Source organism: Megalobrama amblycephala, linkage group LG9 (genome assembly GCF_018812025.1).
Source record: "Megalobrama amblycephala isolate DHTTF-2021 linkage group LG9, ASM1881202v1, whole genome shotgun sequence".
NCBI lineage: Eukaryota > Metazoa > Chordata > Actinopteri > Cypriniformes > Xenocyprididae > Megalobrama > Megalobrama amblycephala.
The window spans coordinates 16,641,179-16,667,415 of NC_063052.1; the positions used below are offsets into that span (position 1 = coordinate 16,641,179).

Sequence of the window (26,237 nt, forward strand, 5' to 3'; positions counted from 1 at the left end):
CACAGCTGCCGGGTTTTTAAGCATAAATTTAACAGCATTTTTTTACAGTGTGTAAAATAAACAGTTATGAACCATAATTATTACAGTATAAACCTTTAAATTATACGTTTTTTAACTGTAAAATAGACAGTAAACTAAGTGCTGTCGCTGTCCTGTAAAACCTAAAATGTTGCTACCGTATTTTTTACGGTAAAGTTCCACAGCTGCCATTTTTTTACTGTAAATTTTACAGGGATTTTTTTACAGTGTATACTTCAGTGCTTTTGTGAGTGAACAAAGTTTCTCAGAGAAACAATATTTTCATGAAAAAAGTGCAAAAGATTTACAAGCAAATGCAAAAGCATTGAAATATATATATATATTTTTTACATCACCAGGTCCCCATTGGGGCTTCGTAAAAAAACAGAACATTTGTGAAATATTGTAATTTAAAATATCAACACATATTTTCAGGATACTTCGATGAACAGAAGGAAAGTTCAGGAAAAAGTAAACAGGATGAATGTTGATTTCATGTTGACTTTAACATACTATAATGAGGTTCCACTTTTATTATTAGATTTGCATTTGTATTGGATGTTCATACTAAATAAACCAATACAAAGGGTCTTTCAATAAATGCATAATTTCCTGTAAGTGTACAGTAAAATATAGACATTTCAATTTGGGAAGCCAGCAAAACAATAATGTTTAATGTTCAAAGTTTGAAGTTTAGATGTTCTACCCGTTTGCAAAAGTTTATAGTAGTATGGGGCTGACTGACTGAATTTTGCTCACAATCCAGACAAAAGTTGTTGGGCGAGATAAATGATAAAGCTGAGTAACTGGTGTTGGCAAAAACCCGTTGTTTGAAATCGGTCAGTCGGTGCATCAAGGCTCTACATTCGGTTCAAGACACGCCCTGTTTTGATTTGGTTAAAGTATGAGGTGAGCATGACGTCCGGAAAGTAGAAGATTCCAGACACATTTTGGCATAAAGAAAAATCCACTGGGTTCATGCTTGATTATCATGAGGTATTCTGGCTTTGGTGAGTTACACCACATGGCAAATGATTTGGTTACAAACACCGAACTGCGTCACAATACTAATACCACCATTTTAAAGCTGAACAATTCAGGCTTGTTTTTTTTTTCTTCTTCTTCTTTTTTTTTTTTTGGTATGAAAATAAAGGAGCTGGAAGGCTATTGCAAGTCTAACTAATAAGATGCCTGGATAGTAAGCCGCGTAATAGCTGAGTTGAGGTCCACATGTAGAGGAACACAGCACAAGCACAGAGATGATGAGCATTTTGTTTTGACAGTTTGTCCTGTTATCTGTCTGGTACAGTTTGTCTCTCAGAGGCAGGTTTGCATCTACATCAGCTGGTCCTTTCGAACGGTTCCTGAAGTGACCAGCGCCAACATAGCGATATACATTTGCTCTGAGGCATTTAGTGCTACCAAACCCGTGGATCTCAAGATATTCTGAGTTTTTATGGTTGGAGGTTGAACAGTCTCTTCCTCACTTGTATCATGTTGTGTGTATGTGTGTGATACCAGAGTCTAATAGAGCACAACACAATGGTTCCGCAAGTAAAATCACCATTCATTTTCTCCACAAAGATTCGAGTCAATCTCGCTACACTCTCAAGCTAGTAATACTTGAACATATTGAACAAATATTTTGCAATAAACTTCAAATATATAGTATGCAAGCTGATTTAAATTCACAATGCATCTTTTTTGTAGCTATTTGGTTTGGTTCAAGGCTCAGAACTCTTGGAGCAAGTGAATGGCAAAAATACTTTCGGAACCAAGGCCATTGCAAAAACGGCAGTTTTTCGTGCTTTGTTTTATGTTCAGAACCTGACCCATAAATTAATTTCTTGCAAAGACAGATTGTAAGCATTTTATACCAGTATTGCAAAACTATTAGGCTCTAATATTCTTAGTATAACTGCATGATGTGCAAAGCTAGAAAGGCATATGAACAATAAAGCTATTTCCCTGAACTTAATCTGCAATCAACCCTGTGTAAACTTGCATTCATTAGTAGACCTGTAGCGCTAAGGTATATACATCTAATTTGAATGGATGAATCTCACGAATCCCATCAAGAACACGTCCAGATCATATTTCACCATAAAATCAATAGAAAGAAATAGAAACAGATATTTTGTTTAAAGTGAAACCTACTTTAGATTTCTTCATTACGACATTATTTTCATAATAATCAAGCATATCCCTTCTAATTATCATTAAAAATATATATATAAAACAAATCATGATATATAATATATGATTTTATATATATTTATTTATTTGTATTATTTAAATTAAGTATTTGTACATTGTAGTTACATTGTAACAAGTTACATTGTCATATTTGTTGGACTGCATTTAATTTACACTGATTTTAATAAAACAAAATCACTGTATTTTTAAATAAAAATATGCAGTACTCTCATCAGAATCACCATTGCATAAACTTAAAAATAATACATTTGGAAACATTTTAATAATGTAAATTTGTGGGGAAATTAATTAAAAACAATGTCACAATTAAAAAAATATTGGAGTGAAATATGACCTAGATATGTTTTTGTGAGATTCACCCAAAAAGAAATGCAACACTATAGAACAATAAAATGCGCTGAAATACCTTTCAAAAACATGAATTTTAGAGTAGTGAATTTCTGTGGTTTCCATTGGGATTCTAATGACTGATAAAAGCGCAAACCACACTGTAGCTTGTAATGTGGTTCGCACGCTTACTGTAGTGAGTCCAGTATCTGTGTTGTGAGTGTTTTCTGTGTATTGTTCCCTCTCAGTTAGCTGGTCCAGGGTCTGCCAGTGGCATAGTGTGCAGCACCTCATCTAGCAGCTGCAGTGCCCGGTGCAAATGCACCTCCACCCAGCAGGGGGTGTGCTTGATGCTCTGCCGGGGGTAATCAGGTCCCCAGCCCTTCACGAAGCTCAGGCGCAGGATGCACAGCCTCCGGAGGTCATCCACACCAATCCCTGCTGCTGCTGAGAGGCCTGGAAAAAAAACATTCTTAAATTCACCAACCACTCAGTTTTTGAATTTGCACTGATTCTACAAAATCTTTTTCTATAAAGGAATTAGGTAATCTGATAATACCTCAATAAAATTGATTGACAAAAGTACTTTTCTATCCTATGACTTATTTCCTGTTGAAACAGTACGTTAGATGCATTTAGAAATGGTTTACCCAAAAATGAATATTACCCCATGATTTACTCACCCTCAAGCCATCCCAGGTGTATATGACTTTCTTCTTTCAGATGAATACAATTGGAGATATATTACAAAATGTCCTGGCTCTCCCAAGCTTTATAATGGCAGTAAATAGAGGATGAGATTTTGAAGCCCAAAACAGCGTAACCATCCATCATAAAAGATAACCACATGGCTCCAGTGGGCGTTTGTGTAAGAAAATCCATATAATCCATATTTAAAACTTAAAACTAAACTAAAATAATTAGCTTCCGACAGACAGCCATATAGAGTAACTTCTGACCCGACACATGACGTATTGACGAATGCGGAAGCGCAGAGGAGAGAGCAAAACAAAACACCGGTCACGAATTAGAAGTCTAAAACTAGAATTTTTAAAGAGAAATGTCAGAGGATTTCGATAAAAGAGAAGAGGAGCTTGAGTTTGTTGCCCAGCCCTATTTGTTAGAACAGCAATTCACTGCCATTATAAAGCTTGGGAGAGCCAGGACTAATATAACTCCGATTGTATTCGCCTGAAAGAAGAAAGTCATATACACCTAGGATGGCTTAAGGGTGAGTAAATCATGGAGTAATTTTCATTTTTGGGTGAACTATCCCTTTAAAGATTAGCAGACATGCTGTCAATTCATTAAAGGTGCCCAAGAATGCTTTTTCACAAGATGTAATATAAGTCTAAGGTGTCCCCTGAATGTGTCTGTGAAGTTTCAGCTCAAAATACCCCATAGATTTTTTTTTATTAATTTTTTTAACTGCCTATTTTGGGGCATCATTAACTATGCACTGATTTTATCAGCGCGCCGCCCCTTTAATTCGCGTGCTCCCTGCCACACGAGCTCTCGATTATATTACAGCACATTTACAAAGTTCACACAGCTAATATAACCCTCAAATGGATCTTTACAAGATGTTCGTCATGCATGCTGTATGCATGCTTCGAATTATGTGAGTAAAGTATTTATTTTGATGTTTATATTTGATTCTCTATGAGTTTGAGGCTGTGCTCCGTGGCTAACGGGCTAATGCTACACTGTTGGAGAGATTTATAAAGAATGAAGTTGTGTTTATACATTATACAGACTGCAAGTGTTTAATAATGAAAATAGCGACGGCTCTCTTGTCTCCGCGAATACAGTAAGAAACGATGGTAACTTTAACCTCATTTAACAGTACATTAGCAACATGCTAACGAAACATTTAGAAAGAAAATTCACAAATATCACTAAAAATATCATGATATCATGGATCATGTCCGTTATTATTGCTCCATCTGCCATTTTCGCTGTTGTTCTTGCTTACCTAGTCTGTTGATTCACCTGTGCAGATCCAGATGTTACTGGCTACCCTTGTCTAATGCCTTTCATAATGTTGGGAACATGGGCTGGCATATGCAAATATTGGGGCGTACACCCCGACTGTTACGTAACAGTCGGTGTTATGTTGAGATCCGTGTGTTTTCCGGAAGTCTTTTAAACAAATGAGATTTACATAAGAAAGAGAAAGCAATGGAGTTTGAAACTCAATGTATGTCTTTTCCATGTACTGAACTCTTGTTATTCAACTATGCCAAGGTAAATTCAAATTTTGAATCTAGGGCACCTTTAAGTGATAAGCTTTTTCCTCACAAAAGCAGTTTATTAAGTGTTCTGAATCCTCTCCTCCATTGACATCCATTAAAAAAAAACGGCCTCTGGTCTGCTTGCCTGTGTACCGCTGCGTTACGTTGTTGTTGTTTTTTTGTTTGTTTGGGTTTTTGTCCTAACCTTGGAGGCTTGGCTTAAAGCGGCTTTGTTTATTACATGGCTCGCCGAAATGCTTGATTCTAACTGGTCAGTCACAACATTCTGAGGTCAGTTATTGCCCGATAATGACCATGATCAAAAGCAACGCTGTATAATGGCGGTCATCCAGTTATTTGAGGCGGGAGCTTCTTTCATGTCTCTCGTATCACATGCTCTCGAGCTCTCTCTCACTTCATTCAAATGCAGCTGCTGCATCTTGCGCCTCAGTTATCAACTGTATTTTCTGTAATATATACCCGGAGGATTTCAGTATTAATAGTAGGCCTACTATTATAATATAATAAAGAGGTAAGATTTTAAAATGGCTTCTTCTCAAATCAATATTTCATGTCCCAGTCATTATTTATGTGGTGAAAAGCTGTGTAATAAGTAATACAACTGTATATTATCCCTTAAAATCCATCTAGTTTGAAAGTTTTTTCTTAGCGGAAGCTTTGTGTTTAATGAGCTAATAAAATATTTAAACTCAAATGTCAAATCAATATTCCGTGCATGATTATTTACTTATGTGGCAAGTGTCCGTGTAATAAGAAGGATAATGTACATTCACTCAGTTGTTATCGCAAATGAAACCCCTTTAGGGTTACGTCAGGGACCTGATCACCCTGTTAGGGTTTATTTTGCTGGATGGACATTATCCCTTAATTAATGACCTCAGAGCTAACAAACACCTCATTTTGATTTCATGGGTTTGTTGTGAATGAGGCAGACACTCACTGACTGCAGGTGCGATTCCGCCAACACTTCCTGGTCCTGGAATATTCCCTGCCACTGCTGCGGCCTGCGCTGCAGCTGCCGCCTGCGCCGTGGCTGCCTGTTGCTGCATCTGCCTGTGGCACTGCCTGAGGTCAAAGACCTGCAGGAACAAAACAACACACTAACTCTTTCTGCTTTCAGCACAGCACTGAGGCACACAGACCTTGCTGCCGTGTCCTAAAACAATGGCTGATGAGAAGTCATTTGGACAGGCTTAAAAAAAGTCAAGCTCTGGATCAAGCAAATCTAATGTGACAGGAAGCAAAAATACACACAGAGCTCTCAAGTGTACAAATGTATTTACAACCCATCGAGTCTGACATTAAGGGGGTCATATTATGAGGACTTTTCCTTGATCTTTAATTTAATAATAATAATAATAATAATAATATTTTAATAAATTGATATATTATGAAAACATACTGGGATGAATTCATTAAACACTGCAGCACAAAAGAGGTATTTCAAAAATTAAAGCAACTAAATTTATCCATTTATTTGTCCATTTGAAAAATGATTTTTTTCACATTTTAATTATTGTTTTTTTTTACATTTAAAAATGCTTTTATTTTGTTACATGTAACTACATTTTACATTTTAACTACAAAAACATAATTCAAAAATGTAAATAAATCACTTTTCAAACTGACAAATAGATATATTTAGACAAGTTACTTATTTAATTTTTGAAATATTGTTTTTGTGTATATAAAATGTAACAAGTGTAACAATAAAATAAACTTGTCAAACTGATATGTAGACACATGTACAGTATTTAGTCAAGTTGCTTGTTTTTTATTTAATAAAAAAATAAATAAGCAAAATAGATAAATATATATTTATTTATCAATATTTTTTATATATTTTTGAATAATTGTTTTTGTAGTAAATATGTAAAATATAGTTATATGTAACAAAAAAAACAAGCATTTTTAAATGTAAAAAAAAAATATAAAAATGGATCTTATTTATTCAATATTCACATATATAGAGAGAAAGAGGGAAAGAGAGAGAGAGAGAGAGAGAGAGAGAGAGAGAGAGTTGCTTATTTAATATTTAAAATATAGTGGGGTTCTTTGTAGTTGAATTTGAAAAGTGATTTATTTACATTTTGAATTATTATACATTTTGGTTACACTTTATTTTAAGGTGTCTTTGTTACACTGTAATTATACTTTTAAGTACTGAGTAATATTAAGTAACTACATGTACTTACTATAGGGTTAGGATTAGGGTTTGGTTTGGTTTGGTTTAGGGTAAATAGCATGTAACTGGTCATAATTTATAGTTATTATTACAGTACCTACATGTAACATAAGGAACAATGACACTGTAAAATAACGTGTTACCCTTTTTTTAATTAAAATGTAAAATGTAGTTACATGTAACAATAAAATAAGCATTTTTTAAATCATTTCAGGGCTATAAACAAATCTAAAAAATTCCTAACTGCCCGCAATCTAATTTTCTACAAAAGTCAATTCTATTCACCTACCACACTATTTCTGTCCATAAATAATTAATAAAATATGATGATGAAAATTTTACGAGCTTTTACCTTTATGTAGGCCCCTGGGTAGATTTTGTGCACTGCATCTCCTGGTGCTCGGCCTGCTTCTCTGTCCAGGTAGTAACTCTGCACAAAAACGGCGTGATCGCTCATGCAGCGCATCCATACGTCACCCTCTCCACGACACTCTAGCTGCACGCCTTTACCTATGTGCAACCTACAGACAGGATGAAAAGACAGCAGCAGAATGAATGACTACAACCATTGCCTTTCCAATATTTTTGGTTCCATCAGAGACTTACATAACACAACTGAACACATGCCACCGAGTTTCATAACCAAAACCAGATGCGCCTTTGTCGACATGCTTGCATTCCATTTTCTCAGGTTTTTAAAACCAGTTATTTCCCAGTTTTTATCCTTGCATAATCTGTTTGTTTATTATTGTTCATCAGTGTCATTCTGGCACAGTAAGCAGTTTTTGCAGCGTGTGTGTTAAGGCAAACACGAAACCTGTGAAATTCATCTATACACAAAACAAAGACTCACACACACACACACATATATATATATATATATATATATATATATATATATATATATATATATATATATATATATATATATAATATGGTATTTAAATATGGTATTGTCTTGGCAGCAATGGGCAAGGCTGAAATTTTGTTTCCTCTGTGGGAAAAGCATTTTATATATATATATATATATAATAATGCTTTTCCCACAGAGGAACCAAAATTTCAGCCTTGCCCATTGCTGCCAAGACAATACCATATTTAAATGCACATCATTTTCTAAATAAGGTTCATATCCAGTTTAGACTTTTATTTTGAAAAAGCTTTTTGAAGCTTTTTAAGCTTTAGTATTTTTGCTGTGTGCTTTTATCATTTTTATTAGTTTTAGTAATATTAGGCCTTAGTTCAATTAGGATATTTAAGTAGCTTTTATAAACACACACTAGAAAAAAAAAAAACATTACCGGTGTGCATCTTGAGACAAAACAATGGCAGTGACATATTTTAAGATATGTCAGTACAAGTTGCTTTCAATTAAAACAGCTCAAACCTGCATTTTAGTCTAGGACTAGCTTTGTCTGTAAAACTGTGAGGATTGAACTTCAATTATAAAATAACTTATTTCAATAACTAATTTCAGTTAGTTGCCAAAGCAACAATTCTAATTTACATTTACATTTTTTTTTACCTTTTCATCTAATGTTTATATTTCAGCTTTATTTCAATTAACGAAAATGATTTTTAACAGTTTTGGAAAACAATAACACCACTGTGCATTCAGTTTTGTCATTAAATAAAACTGAAACTATTAAAATCATTAATTGAAATAAAGCTGAAATCAAATTAAATATAAATATTAGATGAAAATGAAATGTTTAGAAATATTGCCTTAAATAACGTGAATGAATAAGTACTAAAAAAATTACTAAAACAAAAACTAAAACTAAATAGAAAATATGAAAATAAAATATATAATTCAAAATATGAATAAATACTATTAAAGTAAATAAATAATACTAAAATAACACTGAATTTATATCTAACAACAACACACCAGAGCATGATTAATTACAAAATGTAGTCAATTTTAATGTGTGTAAAATGTTTTTTTTGTTTTTGGGATTTTTTTGACGCTGTGTCCGAAATCAAACACTTCCCTACTATGTGAAAAACAGTACGCCAACAGAGTAGTATGTCAGAATGAATCGTATTCAAAAAACAGTAGACAAAAAGTCCCCGGATAACTTACTACTTCCTGTGAGATTCTGAAGTGCACATTTAATGGACACTTTACTATCCCATGGGGCCACGGGAGAGAATTTATGAATGGCAGTGAAGCGACGCATGATGCTGGAAGGTCACATGACAGTAATTTCATTCATACTAGTACCTGCATTCATACTATATAGAACTTACTTTCTTAATGGTCGCAAATTCAAATGTAGTACCTACTAGAGCCCTGCACAGGACTGTTTTCTTAATCCCACTCCCACTGAATTTCCACTCTTACCCGCACCCGCAAACATTGTGTTACAGCTTGTAGAAATTGTGAAAAAATTAAACCAACATTAGGGCTATGCTAAACGTTCAGAATAACAGAGATAAACATTGCATTTAATTAAACTGACCATAAGATAATGCTAGCACCACAAATGACAAACACATTCAGCCAGCATTTTATTAGCTTTTCAAAACTCTATCAACTGCTAAAACAAAAGTGGTCACAACTAGTGGAGCCTAAAAACATATTTAAAGGTATGCGTAACAACAACACACACACCTAACCATAACAGTTAAACTCTGGTAACCTAACAAGGCACAATATGTAATTGTATTGAATGTTACTGATTGACTGCGATGAACTTCATTTGTTGAATCCTTTCTTGTTACGCTGCATCCTTTCTTGGACCCACGCTGTATTTTTTGACCATCCACTCCCGCCCGCAGCAAAGTTAAAACGGCCCACTCCTGTGAGATTTGCATTGGGTCCCGCGGGAACCATATGATCCCAAATCCCAATGCAGCCCTCTAGTACCAACTCAAACAGTATGCTATTTCGGACACAGCACATGTCTCCTCCTTGCTCCAAAACTGTCTTTCTTTACTAGCTGAAAACTGTCTGTATAATATAACACCAAGAATTACCTTTTTTTGATGCCATTAAAACTCTATTTTTGGCACATTCACACTCCCAAGTTGTGATAAAAGAAGAAATATGGAACTAAACTAATACTGGCACTGGTCTTAGTAGCCTTAGAAAACTTAATAGCTAAATAAAAAGTACATAAAACTCATTGTGATATTCACAATGCTACAGCAAAATAATCATAAATGTGACCCTGGACCACAAAACCAGTCATAAGTCGCACGGGTATATTTATAGCAATAGCCAACAATACATTGTATGGGTAAAAATTATCGATTTTTCTTTTATGCCAAAAATCATTAGCATATTAATTAAAGAACATGTTCCATGAAGATATTTTGTACATTTCCTACTTATTTATTCAGTTTTCAGATGACGTATAACTCTCAATTTCCAAAAATTAACCCTTATGACTGGTTTTCTGGTCCAGGGTCACAAATGAATCATAAATATTCAAGATATTTTTTCACAGCACTGGCTGGAACATTTGTTGGATTACGGCATGCATACCTGGCCCGCTCACTGGCGTCTGTGCGGTGCACATTACTAAGCTGACCCAGGCAGAAACGGTCACCTCCTGAGGGGTCCACATATCCGTCAATCGTCACCACCGGACAGCTGGACAGGACTTTAAACATCTCCCCCACCTGCACGTCCATCTCAAAGTACGAAATGGAACACCAAAACTCAGGACCTGTTGATATATTGCATGTTGAACTGTGAGTCCGAGAGCATAAATTGAATTTAAAGTGTATAAAACCGTTCAAAACTCTGGGGTCAGAGAGATGTTTTTATGCTTTTGAAACACTTATGCTAAAAGGCTGCATTTATTTGATCGAAATATAGGAAAACAGTAAAATTGTGAAATATTATTACAATTTAAAAGAACAGTTTTCTATTTGAATATATTTTAAAATGTAATTTATTCCTGTGATGACAAAGCTGAATTTTCAGCAGAAATCACTCCAGTCTTCAGTGTCACATGATCCTTCAGAAATCATTCTAATATACTGATTTGCTGCTCAACAAACATTTCTTCTTATTATTAATGATGTTGAAAACAGTTGTGCTGCTTAATATTTTTGTGGAAACCATGACACATTTCTTTTCAGGAATCTTTCATGAATAGAACATTCAAAAGAACGTACTTGGTTACTAATGTAACCTCGGTTCCCTAAGATACGGGAACGAGTACTGCGTCACTAGACGCAGCAGGGAAAACTCTTTTTCTCTGATTACTGAAGCCTTTTTAAATCACAGCAGTGCATCTGCACTGCCATTGGTTCAAAAAATGTACAGAAATGAACCAATGATGGCGCAGCAGAGCTGCGCGAGCCTATGGCGAAGCAGTGTGTAAGCAGTGCGTCAGAGCCCGCCAAATTGAGAAGGGCATCTGGCTATATAAGCAGGAGCTCGGCATAGGATCACTGGTTCATATCGACTGAAGCGACAACAGCATCGTGCAGCGTCATAGCACGGTTAGCTACACAGTACTCGTTCCCGTATCTCAGGGAACTGAGGTTACGTTAGTAACCGAGTATGTTCCCTTTCGATACTTTACTTGTACTGCATCGCTAGACGTGGAACCTATTCAATCACCCCGTGCTATGATAGATGAACGACTTGTAAGTAATTGTCCGGGGAACCCAGAAGGGGGCCCCGTAGGTCAAGAAACCCAGATTTTATCGGGGTCAAGAGAAGGCAAAAAAAATCGTTATATAATCAGCCGCATATAATCGTTCTAGAGCTTCGCACAGCCTCGGAACTAGATAGGGCCGAGAGCGTGCAGGAAGCTAAGCCCAGACGTGGGAATTTCAGCGGATTTGAGTCAGACCCAGCAAGAATTAAATCCAGCCTTAAGGTGGGAATATGGTTCCCGGAGCTTTGAGCTCAGAGAGACAGTTAAGCAGAAAGGACCTGAGCCTGCAGAGCAGGAACATCCAGGTTGTAAAACCTGAAAAAAGTGGATGGCGAAGACCAGCCGGCTGCCGCACAAATTTCTGAGAAATGGTTTTAAGACACCCTCTGGGAGGTTCATAGGCTACCATCGAGAGGCCATAAGTGTAGGGCCCACAGCTCGGGCTGTGGGTGCCATATTGTCATGTTCGTCTGACAGAGGAGGCCCCGTCTCAGGGGAATGGGCCACGGAGCTGCCGTGAGTTGGTTTCTCCAGAGCGGGGCCACTAGAAGAACCTTGTGTTTCTGTTCCCTGATTCGCCTGATAACCTGAGGAATCAGGGCGATCGGGGGGAAAGCATAAAGGAGAAGGCTCGGCCAATTGTGGGCCAGCGCATCCTTTTCCTTTGAAAAATAGATTGGGCAGTGAGAGTTGTCTTCTGGGGCAAAGAGGTTGACCTCTGCCTCCCCAAAGATCTCCCATATTCTCCGAACCATCTGGGAGTGGAGCATCCACTCGCCAGAGGGGACGTTGCTCTGAGATAGCATGTCTGATCCCCAGTTCAGTTTGCCCGGCACATGCGCTGCTTTCAGAGAGCGCAGGTGACATTGTGCCCACTCCAGAAGGCTCTTTGCCATCATGAAGAAGTGTGGGGAGGAAAGGTCGCCCTGGCGATTTATGTAGGATACCTCCGTCATGTTGGACTGTAAGGCCTGCCATACTGCCAGCATTTCCAGGCAGTTGATGTGCAGTTTTGTCTCTTTGCTCGACCACATGCCAAAGGCTGGCCTGCCGTCACACAGGGCTCCCCAGCCCGTGTTTAGCGCATCTGTGAAGATGACCTTCCTTTTGTGTATCAGCCCCAGGGGTAGACCCTGTTAGAACCACGAAGGGTCCTTCCAAGGGGCAAGGGCTGCGACGCAGGCTTGATCCACCTTGCTGCGAAGGCGCCCGTGACGCCAAGCTCAGGATGGAACCAGGGGTTTCAGCCAGTGCTGAAGGGGCCGGATGCGAAGGAGGCCTAACTGCAATACTGGCGATGCTGAGGCCATAAGGCCCAGCATCCTCTGAAACATTCTGAGAGGAAGGGACGCACCAATTGTGAAGGCGGTCGTCAGCTGCTGTATAGCCAGGACACGTTCTGGCAAGGCTACAGCTCTAATTTGGGTTGAGTCGAAGACAGCCCCCAAAAATGAGATTCGTTGGCTGGGAATCATCGAGCTTTTGTTATAATTGACCATGAGCCCCAAGCACTCTAAGTGGCTGAGGAGGAAGAATCTGTGGGATATTAGCTCGGCCTCTGACTGGGCTAACACAAGCCAGTCATCGAGGTAATTCAGAATGTGCTTTATAGCCAGATGCCCCGCCCAATTTGGCAGGCTCTGATGCGCTGCTTCGCCATAGGCTTGCGCAGCTGTGATTGGAAAAAGGCTTCAGTAATCGGAGAAAAGTAGTTTTCCCCGCCGCGACTAGTGAAGCAGTACAAGTAAAGTATCGAAAGGGAATTCATTTATTTAAAACAGAAATCTTTTGTAACATTATAAATGTCTTTACTGTTACTTTTGATCAATTTAATGCATCCTTGCTGAATAGATGTATTAATTTCTTTCAAGCAAACTCTTACTGACCTCAAACTTTTAAACAGTGTGTGTTTACATAAAGTGGAGATTATATAAAGTAGAAACCTGGATGGTTGGAGACTGGAGGAGGGAAAGACGCTGAACTGTGATGTTGAGACCCTGATAGAGGAAGATATTATAATGGATTAAATTAGTTATATATAAAATAATGGTATATTTGTATACATGCACTTTTAAGTAAAGCATTTGTAGTAATGTTTAAGGCAAACGTACAGAAGTGTGGGTGGTGGAGAGGAGGTTGGTGGCCACGCCCATTTTGCTGGGGTCCTACAGGAGTGTAAGAGGCTGTGCTGCTGCCTGTCCAGGTTGCTGCAGCAATTTAGAGATTAAAAATGTTTAGTATATGAAGCAGTAAAAATGGCCCTTGATGGGTAGTAATGAGATCATAACAGCCAAACAGGCATGATACGACAAGTTTCCAGTGACAAGTATTTTATCCGTCTTCACCGAAAGAGAAAACACCATACAACATTCCAAAACCACAGTAACTTAGTAATATATTTGAAGGTTAATATACAGCTTTGTGGAGTGGAATTTGGATCAATGAGATTTCACTGTGGGCATGGCTACAAAAGCAAATATCAACAGATATCAACTAATACTAAAACTATTAAAACATTTTCCTTAATTAAAATAAAGCTGAGATAAATATTTTACATAAAATATAAATGTTAGGTGAAAATCTATATTTAAATGAAAAATACATTTAAATTTAAAGGGGTCATGAATTGAGAAATCAACTTTTCCTTGAGCTTTTGAAGAGGTCATCATACAATAAGAATATCCTGTACGTTTCAGAACTGAAAACTTCCTTGTTAGTCCAATAAAAGCTTTTATTGACACCAGGCCCAGCGAACGTCTTGTCCCGGAATGTGCCTATCTATGACACAGATGAAACACCACCTCCGCAGAAGAAGTCAAAACCTACTCCGTCATTGCAACGTTAGCCCCGCCCACTGGCATATTAGTGAGATGACAAGAGAAGAGCGATACAGGACTAAAAATAACATTACCTTTCAAAGGATCCTAATGCTAGGAATATGGCTATTTATTTTCAACAATGTGAATGTCTCAATTGAGCATTATTTATTTGTATTTGGTACATTTCACTGTGGATTCTTTGGTAAATCAATCGCATTTTGACGCAGACTTTGCAAACAGACTTTTAGGATATAGACTTGCCAGTAATGCAACAACATGTAAGTAACTGTGTTAATTCTAATGCCTGATCTGATATGTAACCGAATGATTCATGTACAGTCAGATGTTCTTTGTCTATGTGTCAGTAAATCAAACCAGTGACTAAACAGTCAACTTCACATTGTTTCTCTTAGTAGGATGAAAATAATCTGCTATTTAAATGGTGATTAAATTATATATAGAAAGCGATCAAAGAACGCTCCCTTTATATTCACTGGAGCTGTCAATCAAACAGTGCGAGTTTATCAGTGACGGAGTTCTGGACTTGCGCCAAAACTCCCATTTTATTCAACAAATCTCTTAGTTACGTCACGTTTGAACTTTTAGTTATGATGAAAGCATTCATTAGTGTGCAGAAATTGAGTTGCAATGATGAGATCACTGCTTGTATGCGCTCAACAACAGGTCTGTGATCGGCTACAATGTTTATCACTGCAACCTTTGATGCCATGATCTAAATATAACGCAACAGATCTAAATGTATTGCTATAATTAACACATTTTTTTTATTAGTTAACCTTGAGAGCTGTAGTAGTAATAGTAATAATGTGCTAAACGTTTTTGAGAGAGTAATACTTAGCTATTTCATATGTAAAGATGTTAGCCAATCACAGCAGTGGGCATTTACACTAAAGTCTCAGAGCAGACACACCACTTAAAACAAATAAGAGGGCTAAAATCAGGGTAGGAAAAAATGCCTTTTATTTCTAAATTATGACAATTCTTGATCTAAAAAACATACTAACTTTATAATTGCACCCCAGGAAACATTATAAAACAATAAAACAATGCAGTTCATGACCCCTTTAAACGAAAATTATAAGTGTTGCCTTGACAAATAACTGAAATTAGTAAGTTCAAGTTGAAATTACTAACTAAAATAAAAATTAAATAAAAATATTTAAAAAACTAATACAAATGACAAAAGCACATAACTACTAAAATTAAAATGAAAAATGAAAAAAAAAAAAAAAAAGCTATAATAGTATATAAATAACACTGGTCAAAAACTCAAATGAACATAAACAGGATTTATCACTTGACGCGTTGTGACTGGTTATGAGGACAAAGTGTAATACTTACTGTGAAAGGAGCCTTGTGTCTGGGAGTGTTTGGAGCTATTGTAGCCATTCTGGTTTGGTGGAGGCTGGGGTGGGACAGGGGTCTGTGGGGTCCATGTGTGGGGGTGGAGGGGGGAGGTGTAGGGGTCATGACTTGACCCTGAGGAGATGCAATCTGTAGTAAGCCTTCACCATGACCTCCCTGCATCGGCATCATAGAGCCTGAAGCTGAAAGACATGAGACTTTGGAAGATGACACAACGACACTATTACAACTGCACAATTTAACCTCCTAGAGTTCTCTAATATAGCCAAAGGTCGGCACTTACCGGTGGGGGAGAGGGGCATATTGGAGTAAAGGGTGACCGGTGGGGGTGCGCGGGTGGGTTCTGAAGGCAACTGTAGAGGAGGCAGTGGCTGGCCGTAGTGGTCTGGAGGAGGGAGTTTCATCGCCCCCTGGTGGTCCTGCTGGGGAGGAAGGCCTGGGGGAACGTCCATCTGAATGCAGTCGTGGCTGTACTCTTCCTTTATCAGTCTGCCAGTGGGACCTAGATACCAGCCAGGGGACAAATTATGTTCATTTTTCTGAATCATTTACTGATTCATTTGGGACTTAAAGGGTTAGTTCACCCTAAAATGAAAATTATCCCATAGTTTACTCACGCTCAAGCCATCCTAGATGTATATGACTTTTTTCTTTCAGTCAAACACAATTGGAGTTATATTAAAAAATATCCTCACTGTCTGGACACTGTTACACACGCAATGCGAGAGTGGATGTCTGTTTATCACAGCTGACGCGCAACAAAATGCTTCACGAAAAATAAAGCGCAAATGATGAACGCACGACAAGGAAGCACAAAAAATTATCATACAGTACACAAAAGTAAATACAAACAAGTGTTCATTGTTAGTCGGCAACAGCACAGGAGCTCCAGACAATCAATGACACTCAAACCCAGTGTTACTCACACGTGAAGCGGAATCAAAGCAGCCTCTGCGTCTGTTTTCAGGCCTTCCCACTTAGCTCTCTCCAGTGCTGGAAAGCTTTTCTAATATTAACGCTGATCCTAAAGTGCTTGCCCAGTCATAAACCTTCATTCCAGTGATATTCTTTTGAGCTGTTTTGTATTGTGTCTCATCATCTCTCTTTCTGCGTTTTTTTCTTTTTCTTTCAAATCTCCCGCATACTCGTTCTGTCTCCACAACCGCCAATCAATGCTGATTGGTTAGACTTTTGTTGTTGGTGAACTAACTTCTAAACAGTGTTGCTGAAAAAATACATACCCCACTTTTAATGTTTTCATTCAAATTAAGATTTTCAAATTATTTTAAAAATAAATTAAAATCGAAATTAAATCATATTACATACACTACTGTTTAAATGTTTGGGGTCGGAAAGATTTTTTAATGTTTATTATAAAAGTATTATATATATACTAACATTCAAAAGACATTTATATTGTTACAACAACAACAAAAAAAATCAAACAAAATAGAGACATACAGATGCATACAAATGTGTGTAACTTACCCGTGTTTTGAAGACTGAGCCCAACTAGAGAAGAGCAAAAGAAAAGAAAAAAAGAAAATCATTTTATAAACTGACCAAACAAAGTTTTCCTGCAATGATTAAAAAATGCATAACACTGTATTTTCGAGACACAGAATGTGCTGCGCACAGCTCAGTAATGTCTTTGTTCATGGTAATGAATAAAAAGATAGCAGACTCACCGATTCCTGGTGACACCACTCTCTCATAATGGTAAGGGTTGACACAGACATTATCGTATTTGAGGTCAAATGCGTACTGGCAGAATTTCACATGCTTGAGCTCATTCTTGTGAAGGTCAGGCCAGCGCCACAACCGTGCGTAGATTACATGAGGAAAACCTTTACGACCGGCAACCTACAAAAAGAAAAAATAAGAAAAAAAGAGAGAAGGGTAAAAGAAATGTTCATGAGGAGTAAAACATAGTGTAATAATACTCAGAGAAAACAGTATAATCTGTGTATATTTGAACTGTGTGAACTACATGTGATTTATATAATGCAGTTTTGGCTAAATATTGATTCCTCATACTCATCAGCATAAGCATTGTTTTAAATTTTATTTTTAGCCAGTATGTCAGAGAGACGGGAACCAAGATCAGGAACTGGACATTGGATGACGTGAACTATTGCTATGCCACTGCTCTGACAAACACAAGTTCTGCTAAAGACACAGCAACATGACCAAAACGTTTTAACACAGCAGCTATTTGACAGGTATGCAGTAGAATGACAAAAGAGCATCACATGATCCTGAAAACACACTGAGCGTAAGGTCATGTGTTGAGTTTTGAGTTCGTATCACAGCTGCCTGTGCTTGTTTAGTGTAGTAGAACAGCAGGGAGGACGTGTGTGTGATATGATAATCCGTTGTAGATTAACACTAGTGGCATGACGCTGCAGTTGTGCACTAGCAGCATGATACTAGAGCTGAGCAGAGGGATAAATCCAGCTGTCAGTGCCATTTAGGACTGAAGACGGACTGAAACAAAGACAGAAATGTGGTGGGGCTGGTAACCAAAAGAGCCAGGGTTCAAACCCCAGAGTGGACATCAAAGCTGCTGAGTTCCCACTGGTGTGACCTTGAGCAAGACACTACAGTCACACCAGGTGGATATCTCCTTTACACAACAGAATTTCAGAAGTTATTAATTACTAAAAAATGATAAAAGACAACTTATTTGTGTTTTTAAAACCTGCATATTAAAACACATCTGACAAACATTGGTGAACATGTTTTTGTGTTAGTGATTTTACTGCGGTTATGGGCTGTTGTTAGGCATGATGCTTTACAGAGTACCTAAAATCCCCTTAACATAGGACTGGGTGATAAAATGACATTGATATGTATGGGGGAAAAATCTACATCTAAGTTTACAGTAAAGTTAAATAGCCAGATAACCTGATAGCCAGCGTTCTGACGTAAACACGGAAGCGCTGAACGTAAATAGTGTATGAGAATAACAGGGGAGGGACGAATTTGTTGAATAAAGTCATTATTTTTGTTTTGTTTTTACGCACAAAAAGTATCCTTGTCACTTCATAACATTAAAGTTGAACCACTGTAGTCACGTGTACTATTTTACTTTTTTTGGACCTTGAATGTGGTCATTTCGTTGCTTTCTACTGAGGATAAAAAAACCTCTTGGATTTCATAAAAAAATATCTTAATTTGTGTTCCGAAGATGAACGAAGGTCTTACGGGTGTGGAACAACATGAGTAATTAATGAAAGAAATTTTATTTTTGAGTGAACTAACCCTTTAAGAAGGAATTAAGTACATCTTTATATGTAATTTTATAATTACTTTTATTGTCTTTGAAACATGGTTAAAGTGTACTGCCGAATGTAATGACAAGCATTTATGGTAAAGTAAAATATACTTCAATGTCATTTCTAATGAAACTTGTATGTCATGGATTTAAATATATTTGTAATTACACATTTTTTTAAAGATTAAGTCGCAATTTAGTACATTTAAAATATAGTAACTTTAAATGTAGTATCAAATAACAAACTGCAGTTAAAATTATAATCAAGAACTTTGCATGTGCCCAGCGCTAATCATGCACAGCTATTTTACAATTGTAAATTAATGTCTCTTTTTCCTCATGGTCTCACTGGGCCTCATTTATAAAACATGCATATGCACAGATTTGAACTTAGAGTGTTCATATGCTAAAATCCACACCAGCTTTCATATTTATAAAAATGGTCTTTGACGTGGAAAAGTGCTTAGCGCCACATCAGGTTCAGACGTATGCACTTTTCCTTGTGGCAGAAAGTCGAGGTAATTGGCAATTCTTGACGCTCGCCATTCTCAAGTAAAGGATTTGGATGTTGACTGGTGTTAATGACATTTATTAGTCAGCGTTTACAAGGCGGAGATCTAAAACCATTCAACTGCGCACAATTTTAAGATCATTTGCAATTTATAGATTTCACATATGGAAGAAAGGCGTACGCACGTTCTCTGAATCACACGTACGCACGTTTGAGAAATGATCGTAAGATCAAATGTAGAGCAGTTTATAAATGAGGCCCACTGTCTCTGGCAAGGTCAAAAAAGGTGACGCATTACTACTCACTCAGTAGTTCAACGTTATTGCACCAGGTTCTCCATTACTGTACATACATGTTTTTTTCACTTGTGTTGCCTGGATATCATCACATCTTGTGTGTAAAGAATAGAGTGTACTATCTACCAGCAGCCTTTCTACACAGAGGAAAAAATAGACGGCCTTAAGTTAACCCGGCCCCTTTCCTGTGTTTTAGACAAAACAACCTTCACAACCTCTCCTCCACCCCTCCCTCTAAATCTGCCCATACGAATGGGTGGGGAAACTGCGCAGAGACCGTTCTACTCCATATAAACCACCGCTTTAACTTTGAGGTTTACAGTCAAAAGGCCTTGTGATGAACGTCTCTCTTTGTAGCTGCTGTCAATCATCTAGTATCCATGGACACCGACGCTACAGGCAGAAAGCTATTAGCATTGGCTGAAGCTTCGACTGCATCCGTCTCCCATATGAAAGCCTTATGTTCACATGTGGGTGGTGTGGATGTGATTAGCGCTGGGCCCTAAAGCAACACCCAATCACCAAGTTTATTCAATGGACAATGCCTTGATTATTTACATTGTCTAGCTTTATTTATCGCAGGATTCACAAATAGATTAGGGGAAACACAATTGTGTGAACAATGTAGAAAAACTTTGAAAGTTTTTCTAGGCAGGGGGAAGAGAGTTTATACAGTTGTTGACCGATATGGGTTTTTTAAACGGCCGATGCCAAAACCGATATCTAGAGAGCAGGGCGGACGATGAATCTCACGCAGAATCTACAAACGTTCTCGCATTTTTGTGCCATTTTTTGAGGGGGAATCTGTGGTATGGATTCATATCATCTATCAAAATAAGTTCTACGTGTGGTTCTGTGAAGTTCTGTGTGCTGCTGATGACCAATATAATACCAACATACACTACCATTCAAATATTCAGGGTTGGTTAGATGTGGGTTGTTGTTTTTTGTTTGTTTGTTTGAAGGAAATTAATACTGTGATGTATTATATTGATCAAAAGTAACAGTAAAGACATATATACATATACAATTATAAATATAGATTTCTATTTAAAATAAACACTGTTCTTTTGAACTTTCTATTAATCAAATAATCCTGAAAAAAATGTATTATGGTTTCCACTAAAATATTAAGCAGCACAATTGGTTTCAACATTGCTAATAATAAGAAATGTCTCTTGAGCAGCAAATCAGCATATTAGAAAGATTTCTGAAGAATTTTGTGACACTGTGACAAAGACATTTTAGCTTTGCCATCATAGGAATAAATTATATATTAAAATAAAGTCAAATAGAAAACAGGTATTTTAAATTTTAATATTTACTGTATTTTTAATCAAATAAATGCAGCCTTGTCGACCGCAAACAGTAGCATATATACACTACAATTTACTGATACCAAATTAGATTAAATTTTTAAACAATTTGCCACAGATTTCCAGAAATTCAATATTTTATTTATTTATTTATTTATTTATTCATGTGACCACTGTTAAGAATTAATGAAACAAAGGTGCTAAACATTTCTATTTCCATAAAATATTATTATATGTGTCCCTGGACCACAATACCAGTCATAAGTCGCTCGGGTATATTTGTAGCAATAGCCAACAATACACTGTATGGGTCAAAATTATCATATTTCTTTTATGCCAAAACGCATTAAGATATTAAGTAAAGATCATGTTCCATGAAGATATTTTGTAAATTTCCTACCATAAATATATCAAAAATGTATTTTTGTGAGTGGATATGCGTTGCTAAGGACTTCATTTCTCAATATTTTGATTTCTTTGCACCCTCAGATTCCAAATTTTCAAATAGCTGTATCTCGGCCAAATATTCTCCTACTCTAACAAACCATACATCAATGGAAAGCTTATTTATTCAGCTATTCAATTTCAAATATTATTATATTATATATATATATATTATATTTCTTGAAAGGTTGAAACCATTCGGTGTGCAGGGGATGTGTGATTATTATTATGCTATATTTACTCACATTTTTGAAAATCAAAAGTGTGCATTATTCATTGACAGCACTCAGTAGAAGTGAACACAAGCAGAAACTACCACTTCTCTTAAGCAGGGAAGAGGGCAAGGTTACTGCCTATGGCCAAATATATACCAAATAATCGGCTTGGACAATCTATCAGTCTATTGCTAGTTTTTTTGCCTTGTGACAAAGACACATGCTCAATTTACAGATCCCATGAAACTCTATAAACACATTTACCACTGTGTCATATCCAATGAAACCTACACATTGACAGAATGACAACTTAAACAGCTATAAGTCCATGTCTGATAAACCTATCTAACACTTAGTAATGCAGACAAGAAAAATGTTTTCCAAATGAAGAAATGACTCATCCATTCAGTCCATTCAGCATTAACATTTGGAGGGATTCCTGTAATTCACTTCTAAGAGCATTAAAGCAAATGTTAATGGTTCAGCGTCAATTACTGTAACTGCGGTTCACCTGTAGGCGTCCGTCCAGCGTCCTCTGGATAGTCACGCACTTGCTTGGATGGACTCCGTTGGTGGTGATGGCGGTGATGAGGGAGTCCAGCTCGTCCTTCTTCTCCTTCAGTTTCTTGACCAGGCTCTCGATGGCACGCTTGGCAAAGCCTTCGTTTTCGCCGCCTTGCCTGTGGCACATGAGACTGTGCACGATACTGAGGCAGGCGTCATTACTGTTGGGAGGGTTCACGGACATCCTGCTGCTCTGACAGATGGGAAAACAGAACAGCAGCATCAATACACAATACTCTTACACACTGCATGTAGAATGCTAACACACAGTCAGTACTGTAGTAATGCTTTAGCGGTAGAATACCTTATAATATATCCTTTATAATATATAGTACTTCTAATTACGTTATACACTTTATACTGCCTACTATTTGATGAATATAGATTTCGAAACAGTAGGCATTGCACCACAAAAAAAATAATTTATGTCACGTGATTCAGTGCCTTGCATGTAAGTGGCATCCTGTTTTCATCTTGGAAATAGATTATTAGGTTATTTTATATGGAGATAAGCACATGATGGTAAAAAATAGATATCATGACCATAAATTATGAATTTGTGCCCCCTGCTTTTTCATTTGGTTAAACTGTGACCTTGTACAAATTTGTTCCCTCGTTTTAATTAAATCGTGGTTATGTTGTACTAATCTGTTCCCTCGTTTTAGGTAAATCATGGCCACCTTGTACAGATTCGTTCCCTCGTTTTAATTAAATCAGCTTGTATAAATTTGTTACATTATTTTAGTTAAACCGTGGCCACGTTGTACTGTATTTGTTCCCTCGTTTTCATTTTGTTAAATTGTGGCCACGATGTAGGCCTACTAATTTTTTCCCTCATTTTAGTTAAATCCTATTTTTTCACCTGCTTGTCATGCAGGGCTCTGTAATTTTGCATTTTAAATTATATTTTGTATAAAAATGCCTTCTCTTTTGGCAGTCTGATCAAAAAAGGGATAATTTGTTATGGCAGGACAAGTCGTGTGTATTGGATACACTATTCCATAATGCAGTGTGCTTTGTCATATACTGCACATTTTGACAACATAATAGGTCATCTGCTCCATGTATACAGAAAAAAGCATACTTTGCACAGTATACATACTGTATACAGCAGAAATAGTACGAGTAGTAGATTAGTATGCAAGTCCAAAAATAGCAGGCAATGTTTGAAAGAGCCAAAAAGCAACACCATTTATAGTGGGGAGCCACCCAACCAACAAATAGCTTACTTATAGTTCTCTTTGCACATTAAGCTGGGATAGGAGAAAGTGTTTTAATATCAAAAAATGCATATGCTACAAGCGACTTTAAATTCGTATTTTGTACATAAGAAGCAGAACTTCATGGAGTTGCTAAAAACCCCTGTGAACATGTTGCAAAAGTGCAAGATTTCTGAAGTGCAGTAATTGAGAGCTGGTGGAGCGCTGACGGATCCTGGCACTTCAGATCTCTGAGCATCATCAACTCTAATCTGGGGGGAGCTGCTCTGAGACCCTTATTATCAGACTCAGTGATGCTCTTCATGTCTGCGCAAGTGGCCCTTGAGGCATGAGTGCCAGAGGAACAACTTTACATTAAGACAGAATGTACAATACTGTTCGATGAAGTAACGGATTTCATACACTGTAATATTTGAGAAAGGGGCTTCTTCTTAGTTTTGACTGACACAGTCATGCATTATTCCTTTTTTTTCTTATCTGGGTGTATTACTCTGTTATTTCATCATATAGTATAGTGTACTCAATTCTAGAGGACATTCAGACCCAGTCCCTGCTTTAGATATCAGCTAGAGAATGATGAAACCCCAAGGTTTATGATCCTATCATAAGATACTGACCCTGATTAATAGATTTAATATGCAATAATGTCTGTATTACGTGAAATAGCAATGATAGTAGGCCTACTTCTACAGGAAATGAACAGAGCCCTAATGCTTAAACTATACAAAACCTTACCCAAGACATCCCCTCTTACAGTAGAATAACAGTTAGTATTCACAAATGTCATGCAAAGTTAAAGCCAAACTGTTGACTGCTCTGCGGGCAAACAAATGCAGCGGCGCAGATGCCATATTTGGTCACATGACGTCATCGAGTCCGCCGTCTAAACATTTCACGAGCTCCCGCTGGATATGAGCACAGTTGAGATGACATGCAAAACGTTTATGCATTCCGTTTAACTAGTCGGGATTCGGATGAGTAAAATCAAGGTGAACTGCTGAAGGCACAGCCTCTTGATCGTGAACTTGCAGTGAGAAGGTGGACATGTCAGTGTCTCGAGACGGTATTCAAATGCTAGACAGTTACGAAATATTTCAAAGCTCAGACAAGGGCAAAGATGAGTTATTACGACTAGAGCAGGCACACCTTTGACGTAATGTGTTTTTAACGAGCGAAATGTATCGCCAAATCGACAGTCCTGATCAGTTTCTCATAGGGTCTCAAATGGTGCAACGTGCGTTTAAAAATTAATAAAATTAACATATACATGTAAAAATACTCACACATCGGTCGTATTGTTAGAGAATAGCAAAAGCAGTCTTCTGAACAAGGACGGAGAGGTAGAAATCCGCGTCCCCTTCCCCCTCCAACATCTAATTTGAGTCTATCGGAGTCGATACCGGACTATCAGGCTCGCTGTCTCCGTCCGCGCATCCTGCCGCTCTCCTCGCGCTCGCTACAATAACAAAAGCGGGTAGACATTGTGCGCGTGAGCGTCTCGTTCGGCTCCAACCAATAGGAGGCCGAGTATCAAAAGGACGGCGGCGCTCATCCAATCACGGCGCGGCTCTCACGGCTGGGCCCCCGGGCCGAGGTCTGTCTGGGTCGCGTCTGGATTGACATATCGGCGCGACTGTTTTTTTAAGGTGGCGCCGCTGAGATTACTCCGCCCCATATCAACTCACCCCGCCCCATTCATCCCTGCTCAGTTTCCATCGATGATTGAAATTTACAACAGCCAGTGATGGCTACTTTTAGACTAGCACCCCAGTGCCGCATGCAATAGGCAGTAGAAAACTTGTATCATATTCTTTTTAAAAGCCCACGGACGGCTTTAATAAAGGACTAAAATATGGTCTGAGACCACATTGAAAATCTGTGATTTTGTTCATTTAAACCTGGAAATAAACAAAACATTGTAGGATTATAAAACAAAAACATGCAAAAGAAGACTTAAAGGGTTAGTTCACCCAAAAATGAAAATAATGTCATTAATTACTCACCCTCATGTCGTTCTACACCCCTAAGACCTTCGTTCATCTTCGGTACACAAATTAAGATATTTTTGATGAAATCCGATGGCTCAGTGAGGCCTGCATAGCCAGCAATGGTACTTCCTCTCTCAAGATCTATAAAGGTACTAAAAACATATTTAAATCAGTTCATGTGAGTACAGTGGTTCTATCTTAATATTATAAAGCGAGGAGGATATTTTTGTGTGCCAAAAAAACAAAATAACGACTTATTTAGTGATGGCCAATTTCTTGAAGCTTCGGAGCTTTATGAATCAAATCAGTGGTTCGGAGCGCCAAAGTCATGTGATTTCAGCCGTTTGGCGGTTTGATATGCGATCCGAATCACTGATTCGACTCAAAAGATTCATAACACTCTGAAGCAGTGTTTTGAAATCGGCCATCACTAGATATTGTTAAAAAGTCTCCTCGCTTTATAATATTATGATAGAACACACATAAACTGTTTTAAATATGTTTTTAGTACCTTTATGGATCTTGAGAGAGGAAGTACCATTGCTGTCTATGCAGGCCTCACTGAGCCATCGGATTT

General features: G+C 37.5%; 1 protein-coding gene across 1 annotated transcript; it reads right to left on the reverse strand.

Annotated features, from left to right (window-relative positions):
* smad10a (SMAD family member 10a) lies at nt 1–25,312 on the reverse strand. Its single transcript, XM_048201868.1, is given in 13 exon segments — nt 1–3,018; nt 5,758–5,896; nt 7,355–7,523; nt 10,496–10,679; nt 13,568–13,621; nt 13,736–13,831; nt 15,806–15,895; nt 15,898–16,011; nt 16,113–16,331; nt 17,318–17,341; nt 17,518–17,692; nt 22,400–22,645; nt 24,956–25,312. Coding segments are annotated over 12 exon segments (1,713 nt in total). The 5' UTR covers nt 22,637–22,645; nt 24,956–25,312; the 3' UTR covers nt 1–2,806.
* Nucleotides 25,313–26,237: the final 925 nt, after the last annotated feature.